Raw genomic sequence first — 12,299 nt, 5'->3', positions numbered from 1 at the left:
GACAGGTTGACAGGCACTGTGCTAAATTAAACTCATGGTCTCTGTTCCCAAAGAGTTAATCTAATGAGACATGTCAACATACCCAAACAGAAAAAAGAAATATTGAGTTGATGTAATTTCAGAGGGAAGGCACCCTGGAGAAAGGCCTCCTGTAGAAGTGGGATTTAAATGGAATCTTAGAGGAAACCAGGGAAATGAAGAGGCTCAGATAAGGAGAAAAAGCATAACAGGCACAAAGTATAAACATTACAAAGATACAGGGTCAAGAAATGTAAGCTAATATAGCTGAATCATAGAAAATATGGAATGGAGTAAAGTATAAGAAGGAAATGAATGTTTATGAAATGCTAAGTGCTAAGCACTTTACAAATAATATCTCATCTGATCTTTACAATAGCTTTAGGAGGTAAGAATTATCCCCAGTTTACAGATGAGAAAAATGAAGCAGGGAGTGACCAGGCGATTTATTTAGGATAGTCACACAGCTAGTAATTGTTTGAGGCTGCATTTGAACTCGTCTTTCTGATATCAGCCCACCATTTTATCAATTGTGATGTGCATCTGCCTTTGAGAAGATTGGAATAATTGGAGGGGGCAAGCCTTTAAATATCAGAGTAGCTTATATCTGATCCAAAAGGTTATAGGGAAACAATTTAAGTAGGGCAGAGACATGGTCAGACATAAGTTTTAGGAAAAATCTGCTTGTCCCCTGAGTGGAGGCAGGATTTGGAATGGGGAAATAGCTGAGGCACAGGTACAGACTATTGCATAGTCTGGGTGAGAAGTGATGAAAGCCTATATATACCAGAATAGTGTCTGTCTAGGTGATTGGAAAGAGGAGAGGTGTTGTAAAGGTGAAAATGATGATTTAATAATAGATTTGATATGTGGGGTGAGAGAAAGTGAGGAACTGAGGATGACACATCACAAGTTGTGAGCCTGGCTGACTGGGAGGGAGATAACACCTTCCATAATAATGAGAAAGTCACACAAAGATGCTACCTCAATAGTCTGGAAGCTCTAGATGCAAGTTCTTGCTTGAATATACACTGGATTTGTGATCCTGGGGTCAAATCACTGTTTTAGTGTTTGTTAATTCTCTAAGATTAGAAATTGCAAAGAGACGCCAACCTGCATTGATAGAGGGCATTCCCTCCAATGAAATGACAGGTCCAGCTCCTAACATATGTGTGTCTCAATTGATCAAGGATGGACAGAAGCAGCTACATCCAAAGAAAGAACACTGGGAAATGAATGTAAACTGCTTGCATTTTTGTTTTTCTTCCCGGGTTATGTATACCTTCTGAATCCAATTCTCCTTGTGCAACAAGAGAACTGTTCAGTTCTGCACATATATATTGTATCTAGGATATACTGTTAACATATTTAACATGTATAGGACTGCTTGCCATCTGGGGGAGGGGGTGGAGGGAGGAGAAAAATTGGAACGGAAGTGAATGCAAGGGATAATGTTGTAAAAAATTATCCTGGCATGGGTTCTGTCTATAAAAAGTTATTTAAAAAATAATGTGTACATATTTCTGTAAATGTATGTGTGTGCTCTGGACCTGAGTTCAGCAGTTATAAGGAACCCTTAATAAATTCATAATCAGTAGAAATCAGAAAGTGTTCTACAATACTTTCTCAATCCCTCTTCTTCCTTGTACCTTCCCTCTGTGGATTAATTCCAATTTATTCTGTATATAGCTTGCCTGCACATAGTTATTTACATTGTCTCCATTGGATCGTGAGCTTCTTGAGGGCAGATTGTTTTTATATCACCAGCCCATATTAGACATCGCACTTAGCTTAATAAATGCTTACTAACTACATGTGTGTGCTTGTATGTATATACATATAATGTATGTATATACATATATACACATGCAAATATGCACATAAACACAGCTCACACAAGAACAATGCCACAACAATAACTCCTTTAAACCATTTTCATTTGTATATATTTTTTTCTGACCTGGTACACAATAGCAAGAAATAATTTTTATTCCTGTTCCATATAATTATCATGACTTCACATCCCACTAAAGGGAAATTAAGACCTCTTTGAAATTTATTTTGAAGCAGGATAACAAAAGATTTTACCATTTCACAGGTCCTAGTAAGTATTCTAGGATGTAAAGCGTTCTTGTCGTGTGTGTGTGTGTGTGTGTGTGTGTGTGTGTGTGTGTGGTTTGAGCATCATGAACTATAAAATGAATTATCAAAATGTTTTCCCAGTGTTTCCAAGCCAAGATTAGCCCTCTATGTTACATAATATAGGAGATCAGAATAGAAAGCCTGGAAAGTTTCAATTTCATTCTTCTTTATTCTCAGAAGGCACTGAAAACCACCCATTCTTTTGCATCATTCCAGGAATGGAGTCCCATAGACCCTGTGTTTTCAATAGAGATGAGTATTACTCATACCTCTTTTTGTCAGTTCTTTAATAAGAGCTGCTAAGGAATATAAGACCATAATCTCATATGGCTTCCTAAAGAATAACTGGCATTTATACAATAAGACTTGCAAAAAAGCACATTACCTCATTTGAGATGAACAAGAGGTGGGAACTCTTATAATGAATCCTCAGCTTTCCAGAAAGAACACAGATCTTGAACTGAAATAGAACTGAAATGCCATGTAGTTTAACCCCCCATTTTATAGATGAGATAGTTTGAGTGGCTCACCCAAGTTCTAGAGGTTGAAATTAGAACACAGGACCTTAAATTCCAAAGCCAGTGAAAGACCATTGTGTAACACTGACTTCTACGCAGAAATTCTTTAAGTGTGTCTCTTACAGTGAATTCTGTAGATAAAAAGTCATGAGAATCTGTTTCCATTCCTTGAGAACATAAGTGTCATTGTTCTTCTGTTTTGTTGGGGTCCCGTGCTTTTACTCAATTTTTTATAAAGTGATAACTCAATCTAACTTGGAAAAAAATTTTTACATATAAATCCCAAAGAAATGTTATTGAAAAAAAGTGTCCATTTCTCATTAGTGTCTCATTTTTCTGTTCATGACAAAACATAATGTTTATATACTATACAGATTTGTTGTTGATATTCAGTTTTTTTTTTTCCACTTGCATCTGATTCTTTGTTGGCCCCATTTGAGATTTTCTTGGCAGAGATACTAGAAGGGTTTGCCATTTCCTTCTCCAGCTCATTTTAAGGATGGAACTACAGAGATTTAGGATTTCTAATTTCTGGCTCTCTATCAGTACATGCCAGTCTCTGAAGCATCCCACTACCAAAGTTAATGGAACAATTTTAAAGGCACTTAAAATCCAAATTTATAAAACAGATAATCAATGGATTATTCATATTGCAAAAGTATTCACCACAGAATTCCTTTAAATATCAGATAGCTTTAACAGTAAAAGGACAATTCCTTTCACAAAAATTGATGTTTCAAAAAGCTTTCTAGGAACATACACTGTGTAAAGTGAGGCACTCAAGTTTAGTGGATCACAAGATTTCTATATAGCTAGTACGGTGAATTCCATTACACTTTACCAAGAAAATGTAACTTAAAATGGGTACATGGAACACATTTTCAGCTGCTACATACCCCTATTAATTCCTATGACCTCAAATAAATCTTGACTGTTAATATTTTAAACTAAGACTGTGAGAAAGGATAAGTCCTTCTTTTTAAAGTGGGATTATAAAAAGAATAATATTCTAAATAACTCAGCCAAAGATGGGCACTGCTGTGAAACAAAATGATTTATTTAAAAATATATGCCAGCAGTATTCTGTATGAATCTGCACTTGATACATACACACATATTTATTTCCTGTCTCCAGCTCCTCCCCTGCCTTTTCTCAGAAATAGACCACCCAGGTGTCGCAATTTGTTAAGAGCTATCCAGAATTTAACATGTAAAGTAATGAAGTTGCTGACCTCGCATGTGCTATGAAATGATTTAAAAGGGATGTTCCCATTTAACAATTTTTAAAAAGATATTAATTAGTTCCATATGTTTTTCTCAACTTCAAGTCATGATCTGGATAACTGCTGAGTTGTTTGTGATTGAATGAAAAGGTTTTCTTGCTCCCTTTGCAAGAAAGCCAATTCTCTGCAGCTGTTGCTTGTACTCAGCACTCATGGAATTGAGCAGGGGTTTTTTGGAGCTGGTATGATCAAGACAATCTAAAGCAAGAACTCTAACTGGGTTGTAGGGCCTCAACATTCCAAACACATGTTAATAATGATAGTTAATATTTATATTAACTTTTTTGTTGTGCTAAATGCTTTACAATTATCTCATTTGATCCTCACGATCACCTTGGGAAGGAATAATATTATCCCCATTTTATAGATGAAGAAACAGAGAGGTTAAGTGACTTGCCCAAAGATAGTCACACACCTGGTAAGTGTCTAGGCTGGATTTTAACTTAAATCTTCCTGATTCTAGACCCAGTGTTTTAACCATCATATCACCTAGCAGTCCCTTATGATGCATCTTTGATCCCCCCCACTTGTCATTGTCACTACTTCACAAAATTGTTTTGTATCAATATACAATTTTTTTGTGTGTATTTTACTTAATTGTGCATATGTGGTTTCCTTTCAATAGAAGGTAAGGTCCTTAAGAACAGGAACTTTCATTTTTATCTTTGTATTCCTATATGCCTAGCACATAGTAGATGATTAATAATACTTCCTTGTTTCTTTGATAGCAGCCAGATATATAGTCACCCAAGTTTTCCAGGTTGGTAAAAACCTAATAACATTTATATTACATTAGTTAAATCCCCAGAATACACAGTAGTAGTACACAGAAACAAATAGGTAAACACCAAGACTTGTCAAGAAGTCCAATTGCTAGATCTATATGCTGGAGAAATCTAAGATTCTTTTCTGATTAAAAAGTTTATATGAGAAAGCGTGATTGAGATCTTTCATGAACCAATTCTGGTCACCCAAAGGGAGATCTATTTACTAGGATCAAATTTTTCCCCTATATTCCTGTGATGGGTCTTCATTATAAAGGAGGGAGGCATGATTCAAGTCATTAGATTATGTGATCATTTTTTACTTATTAAAAACTGAATTCCAATAACCCAGACTTTGTAAATTCAAAATAATGTCACAATGTGTATAATATTGCTTATCAATGACAATTCATATTTTATTCTTCTCTAGTTCTTAGAACTATGTTTGAATTAAGTGTCTCTTTCTCCTTTCCAATCCTAAAATATTTCTCAGCCATTAGTCACTTTTAATAAAGCACTATTCATCTCAATTCAAATTGGAAGTATTAACATACATCTTAGGACTTCTTAGGCTGCAAATGTTGGAAGAGAAAATGAGACAAAATTTCATTACTTTAATTAGAATGATGGAATTAATAAATAAAGATTTCAAAACAAAAGTTTTTTCAAAGATTATTTGCAATATATGATATGAAAACAAATGTTCTTTCCTCTACCATGCCTCCCAAAGCAAGTATACAGCAATAATATATTCTTAATTGGTTAAGTTACACTTTTCTTTGCATAAATTTGATCATATATCTATTTGATATATATGCATTTAAATATACAAATATACACTTTTCACAAGTATACAGAAATTAGGTGTAGTTATTGAATTAAAACTGTAGTTACACTGAATCAGCAAAAGACCTCCAAACAAAAAGAAAATCAACAAAAAAAGTTAAAAATGCTTTCTTGTCATTCACCATTCGCATTCAAAAACTTTTTGAACATTTAAAAATACATGTTTACACAAGATGCATATATGTTTCATACAAACTCTAAGAATCCATATCTTTTCAGGGACAGAGGGTAAAATGGGGGGAGGGGGAAGGGCCAGTGGAAGATCCTGTACAGGAGGAGATAAGATAATGAGCAATACCGTGTTCTTTCGTTAATTGTCTATGATGGGTCCTTTCTCCCTCTCTCAAACACCGCCCCCCCCACCTCCCAGTCAATTCCTCTCCTGACCTTCAATCAATAAATATTTCTTATGTGCCTGCTATGGCCAGGCATTGTGTTATATGCTTCATCTACAAGTCTAACTGCTCACCTTTTGTGATCAGGAAGAGAACCCAGTGGTCCCAATGCCTACTGTAGAGGGCCAGAGCTGCTGAAAAGCTATACTGACAGCAGGGTGCTCATAGTTAAGCACCCACTCAGTGTGATTGATGAGATAATGATTCTCTAGTTAAGCACCATACCTAATGTAATGATGTAATCATATTGAGGTATTCAAGGGCTGAAGACTCTCAGCAATAGACACAGAGAAGATTTGGGACTCCATCTTTGACCAGCCTTCATCACTTCTGCATATAAAGACCAAGGTCCAACCATGAGCAATTTGTAACGTCCGGACTAGTTCTCTGGAGGTCTCAGGAGGGCTTTCGGTCTTTGGTGGAGAAGTGATGAAGGCAGGAAAGCCACCACAAGGCTGGTTAAAGATGGAGTCCCAAATCTTCTCTGTGTCTCCTCTTGTGTCTGTGGCTGAAAGGCTCATTCCCAGTCCTCTCAGCCATTGAATACTTCAATAAGATTACATCACTATAGCAACTGAGCATGTGCAACCATTACATCACCATTTCACATTAAGATATGTTTAGAGAATCATCTCACACTGAGTAGGTGTTTAACTATAAGTACCTTGCTGTCCTTGATTCAAGTACACCTTTTCTGGCCCTCTACACCTACCTCCCCAGATTCTCATTTCTTTGTTCACCAATGAACCAATAAGCTAAGTACCTACAGTTTTGTCAGGTACTATGCCAAGCAGAAAAGATACTAAGTCAAAAAAAAAATACTAGGTGAGACACTAACATTTGGTAGAACATGAAAGGATTCATATAGAAGATGGCACTTCAGATGAGCTTTGAAAGAAATCAAAGCTGAAAAAAGCCAAGTCCTTGGAAACAGATGCCTGAGAGGAACTGGAAGAATGAATTAGCCAAGAACCACATTTAGCAATTGTTCCAAATGGCTTCTGTCTGTGCAGATCCAAGCTAAAGAGATGCCTTTAGATGATGTTGGTAGTGATGATGATGATGTAACTGCAATGATAACAACATTCTCATTCTTTCCAGACTCTTCTGTTAATCAAGAAGTTGAAGAATATCATCAACCAGTTTCCTAAATTAAGTATAGCAAAACAACAGGGTGATATAAAAATTTTGATATGGCCTCTCTTTATTCTAATTCCTTTTAGATATCATTCACAAAGACTATTCAACTTTGCTATACAAATTGCCAATCATCAACTTAAAAGCAATTTTTTTCATGGTGTGTATATGAGGCATACACCCTACATCTGTTTGCATTCCCTACCTGTGCCACCAATCTCAACACATACTACACTGTATATACCAATAGATACTGAAAAATGCTTTTAAGTATTTATATTGCAGTAAGATAGTGCTGTTCAAATTTGCTCCATTTAATGCCCTTACTGTGGTAGAAACTGAGGCTTAGAGAACGAAGCACTGTTCTAACTTGATTTGTATTTCTCTCCCAATGTCAGCTAACCAACCAAGGACCATTTTATATTCCTTCAACTTATTTTTTTCTAAAGAACAACATTGTAAGGAAAACTCTAGTTATTCAGAATTAAAGCAGTATTTATTCTAAAAGCTATAAAAATTAACATACCATATTTCAGTACTTAAACTTTAAAATAAAGGTGAAGAAATAAATCTAGTGTAATCTCTTGTCTTACAGAACACTTTAGCAACTTGGAGCTTTCTAAACAAATTAGAAATTAGATTCTAAACATTATAGTAAATGACAGAAAGGGACATATTCTGCAGCAAGCAGAAAACAGATGAAACTGGACACTTGTTGAGATTCATTTAAAAGACTTTTAGAAGTACTGTATCTGGTATTCTAAAAATCTTAGTATAAATTTACCTTATTAAAGCTTGAAAGTCAAAAAACCTGTATTAAGGATCTACTTTGTGTCATGCATTGTGCTAACAGTTATTACAAAGAAAGGTCTGCTCTCAAGGAGCTCACAGTCTAATGGGGATATGAAAATAACTATGCACAAATAAATTATAAACAGAATAAATTGGATATAATTGACTGGGGGGAGGGCACTAGAACTAAGGTAAACAGGGAAAGACTTCCAACATCTCTACCATGTGTTCCAGCACCCTTTGCTTCCAAGAGAAGATGGGATTTTAGCTGGCACTTAAAGACATATAGGGAAGCCAGAAAACAGGAGATTAAAAGAATGCAAGGCAAGGGGAACAGGCAGTGAATGTGCCACTACTGTTAGGATGGAGAATGTTGTAGGAACATCAAGGAGAGCAGTATCACTGTTCCCATTGTATGAGGGGGATATATGGTATAAGAAAACTAGAAAATGCATGGGGCCAGGAGGCAAGTTATGAAGGGTTTTGTTCTCCAGGTTGCAATAAAACTTTGGCGACAGTATATTAAAATTGCTCTGTCATTTGTTAACTTTTTTCCTTGGATAAATCACTTTGCTTTTCTCATGTGGAAAGCAATGAGGAATAAACTAGATGACCTTTAAGGTCTTCTCAATCTCTGAATGATCTATTTCTCTAGATGAAGGTGAACAAAATTGTTCTTTTAACAAATCAACAAGTATTTGTTAAGCCCCACTAAGTGCAAAGCACTGTGTAAATTCACTGGGAAGACAAAAACAAAATATAAACCATTCTGATCTGGAGAAAGAATTACATAAAACTATAACAGAAGAGAAATATGCAAATTATTTTTCAGTTCTAAAGTAAACCAAAACTTTGCTTTAAAAATTCAATTAGCTCTAATGCCAACTTATAGTATCCTTCTCTCACTTCTGCAATCAAGGTCAACGGCAAGATACTGAGTTCTTTGAAATATTCTCTTCGTTCAATCTTAATAGAATTAAAAATTAGTAGAAACGCCATGTAAGTGTTAGAAAGAGCAGGTGCATACTTTTCCAAGCTGTGTATCTAATCTTATTCTTACTAAAATGATTTCCTAAGGAGATGGCCACCAGAGCTGACACACAATCACTACCACTGCGGAGCTCCATTTTTAAAACTCTCTACAATGAGCAGACCATTCTAAATAAAAACTGTTGTGTCTCTATGAGACTTGGGAGAGAGGCAGAAAGGAAGCTTTGATTAGGCAAGATGAAGACAAGGAACAGTGTAATGCCAGTCAGAAAATGTGCGATGTGCATGCTAGTCTCCAGCTATTCAACTAATTAGCTAGGGCACATTTCGTGCCTCCGTTTCCTCATCTGTAAGACCAGATGTTTGGACGAGATGTTCTCTCAGGTCCTTTCCAACGTACGTAATAGGTGAATCTCTAGTGAAGATTCTTTGTATCCCTTCTCATCCGGCAGTTCAGGCCCAGAAAAATCCTATTCTTGCTGCATTGCTGGGGGGAAATATTGGAGGGAGGCGGGGGACAACAGCTCTGCCCTGCTTACTACGCTCGGGTTTGCAGCGAGAACCCCGGTGCCACTTCTGTGCTGCCTGCCATGCTTTCTTCTCCCCACTCTCAACAGATACGGAAAACCGGGAGGAAACCTCAAATGGAAGAGCTCGATCAGCTCTGCCCCGCCCTGGCACGGAAGCTGCTGGAGAATAAGGGGATAGGGAGAGGGTGTGTAGACCCGCACCCGGCCCTTAAGGAGCTAGCCCTCTTGGCCCCTCGGCCTTAGCCAGCCGCGCGCGAACCTGCAGCAGCTGTCAAATCCTGTCGGGTGAAAAGCAGCCTTGCCGGGTCGGACTGGGAAGGAGGAGCGCAGGGAGCTCTCTGCGCCTCCAGTGCCGGCAGTGCCTCCAGCCTGAGCCGCGGAGAGGAAAACGGGGAATAAACGGCCGCAGCCACCGCCCCGGGAGCCTGTAGCGCGCGGGGCCGGAGCCGGAGTCGCGCGAGCCCAGGCGGAGCCGCCGAGCAACCGCAGCGCAGCGCAGTGCAGAGCGCAGGACTTGGGCAGGGGAGCTAGGCGCGGAGCAGAAGCTGCCAGGAGCATTGCAGCCACTGTCCCTTACCGTAGCTGCTCCCCGGTGACCAGGATCTCTGCCATGTGCTCCAGCTCCCTTTGCTGCAAGCCTCCGCTGACCATGCCAGTGCCGCCGGCGCCCGTGCCCGTGCCGGAGCCGGTGCCGCTGCTGGTGCCGCTGCTGCTGCTGCTGCCGCCTTCCTCCTCCATCCTCGCTAGCTGCTCACTCTTCTCTCTCCGCAGTAGACTCACCCGGGTGTTAAAAATCAGCCAGCCCTTACGGAAGCCCCAGCCGCCATCTCTGTTGGGGGCAGCCTCGGGGCTCGCGTGTGATTGGGGAAAGCGCAGTGAATCCCTCCCGCCCGGTGGAGAAAGGGTGGAGCTACCGTCCAGAGGGTGGGCCTATAGGAGTGGTCAGGGCCCCGCGTGGCCCTTATGGGCGGGACCAGAGGAAAACATAAACACGAGGCTAGTGTCCAGTAGCGAGTTTGAGGGCAGCTTGTGTCCAAGATCTGGCTACGGACTCCGGGCCCCAAGGTTTATCTACAGAGCGCAAGTTGGGTGGCCCCTCGTGTGGGTCATCAATTGTTTGGATTTACTATATAAACGGTTGGACATTATTGTTGTTATTTATTACCCTTATTAGCCTAAATTAGGAGAGGGAAGAATTGTTAAACTGGCTTAATAATAAAGTGGACTGGACAGAGAGAGAACATTAATCATCCATTTGAAAGTCTTTTGGAAATAAAAAAGAACAGTCTTCTATAAATATTTCAAAACTCATGTCCTCCAAAAAGTCTTTCTCTATTCCAAGGGTTCTTAAACCTGGAGTCTAAGACCTAATTTTTTTCTTTATTATAACTATTTCAATATTTTTTTCCCTTTTAAACACATGTCTTACACTTTATGCACTTAAACCATTATTCTGAGGAGTCCATAAATTTCATCAAACTGGGAGAAGGAGGGTCTCTGACACACAAAAAGTTAAGAACCTTTACTGTAATCAAACCACTTTATTTTACAGAAGAGGAAATAGGGTGTGGCAAAATAAATTGTTTTTCTACTTAGATACTTACTACTAGCTGTGTGATCCTGGCCAAATCACTTAACCTCTCAGCTTCAGTTTCTTCATAAATCACTATATAATGGCAATCTATTATGTGATTTAAGGCATACACATAGTGAGGGACATTTGAACTCAGATCTTTTGATGTCAAAGCCATTGGTCTCTCCCTCCTTATTTCTCTTAAATTAAGAATTTATACAATGTATAAGGCAATGTGGATTTCTTCCTCCCCCTCCCCAGTGCATTAAAATGTACAGGGTGCTGACAATACTTCTATTTTTTCAGCAAATAGAATAACTAAGTCTTGTGTCTAGTCTTTGCAGGGAGCCAAATATTCAAATGGATCTGTGATTTCATCAAGTCAGAAATCCTAACCCAATTGTCAGTCTATTCTGTGTAACTTTTAACCATGTCTTTCTGTAATTCCTACATAAGGGGTCTACCCAAGATGAAGGAGACCTTTCTCTTTTTTTTTTAATTGAATTTTTAAAAAAATTTTCAAAATATAAGCAAGGATAGTTTTTCAACACTGACCCTTGAAAAACCTTGTGTTTCAATGTCCCCTCTTCCCTCACCCCCTCCCCTAAATGGCATGTAATCCAATATATGTTAAACATGGTAAAATATATATGTTAAATCTAATATAGGCATACATATTTATATAATTATCTGGCTGCACAAGAAAAATCAGATCAAAAAGTTTTTTAAAAAATGAGAAAGGAAATAAAATTCAAGCAAACTACAACAAAAAGAATGAAAATGCTATGTTGTGATCCACTCTCAATTCTCACAGTCCTCTTTGTGGGTGTAGATGGTTTTCTGAAGGAGATTTTTCTCAATTTTATCTGACATTGTGAGGATACAAGAGGAGCACTATAGCTCTTCATATATCACTTCTCATCCTTATTACATGATCAATCCATTTTCTTTCCCTATTGTACAATTCCTTGGTTATTCTTTGGAGGTCTTCATTGCTTATATATTGCTCACCCCCACCATATACTTTTCCATTATCCTCTGTATATCTTCATTTTTAATTCTTTGAAGACCATTGTATTCCAGATTTTGCTGCTAGGTATCAATATCAGTAGAATATTAGTATTAAGAAGATGGACTTTCGCTTTCATGGTAAGCTTAAGTTTTGTAAAACAGCTTTACAATTTCCCAGAAGGAAATTCAACCTGTTCTACCCTTCTTCCACCTTTGGGAGCAACTAGTCTTCCAATTGTCCAGGCTTTCCCAGAAAAAGTTTGCCATATGCTTTACATATATTCCTATGCATTTCTAGAC

The 12,299-nt window shown here is 38.2% G+C and overlaps 1 protein-coding gene across 1 annotated transcript in view; it reads right to left on the bottom strand.

Moving 5' to 3' along the window:
• The window catches only part of DEPTOR (DEP domain containing MTOR interacting protein), a 187,810-nt gene extending 177,525 nt beyond the window's left edge, over positions 1–10,285 (bottom strand). The window contains exon 1 of the mRNA XM_051971027.1: positions 9,993–10,285. Within this exon, the coding sequence (XP_051826987.1) occupies positions 9,993–10,153 (161 nt within the window). The 5' untranslated portion in view covers positions 10,154–10,285. The remainder of the gene's footprint in view (positions 1–9,992) is intronic.
• Positions 10,286–12,299: the final 2,014 nt, after the last annotated feature.

The sequence above is a fragment of the Antechinus flavipes genome, chromosome 1 (assembly GCF_016432865.1).
Source record: "Antechinus flavipes isolate AdamAnt ecotype Samford, QLD, Australia chromosome 1, AdamAnt_v2, whole genome shotgun sequence".
NCBI lineage: Eukaryota > Metazoa > Chordata > Mammalia > Dasyuromorphia > Dasyuridae > Antechinus > Antechinus flavipes.
Note: the sequence above shows the minus strand (reverse complement) of the source record. Positions and strands in the feature narration are given on the sequence as shown.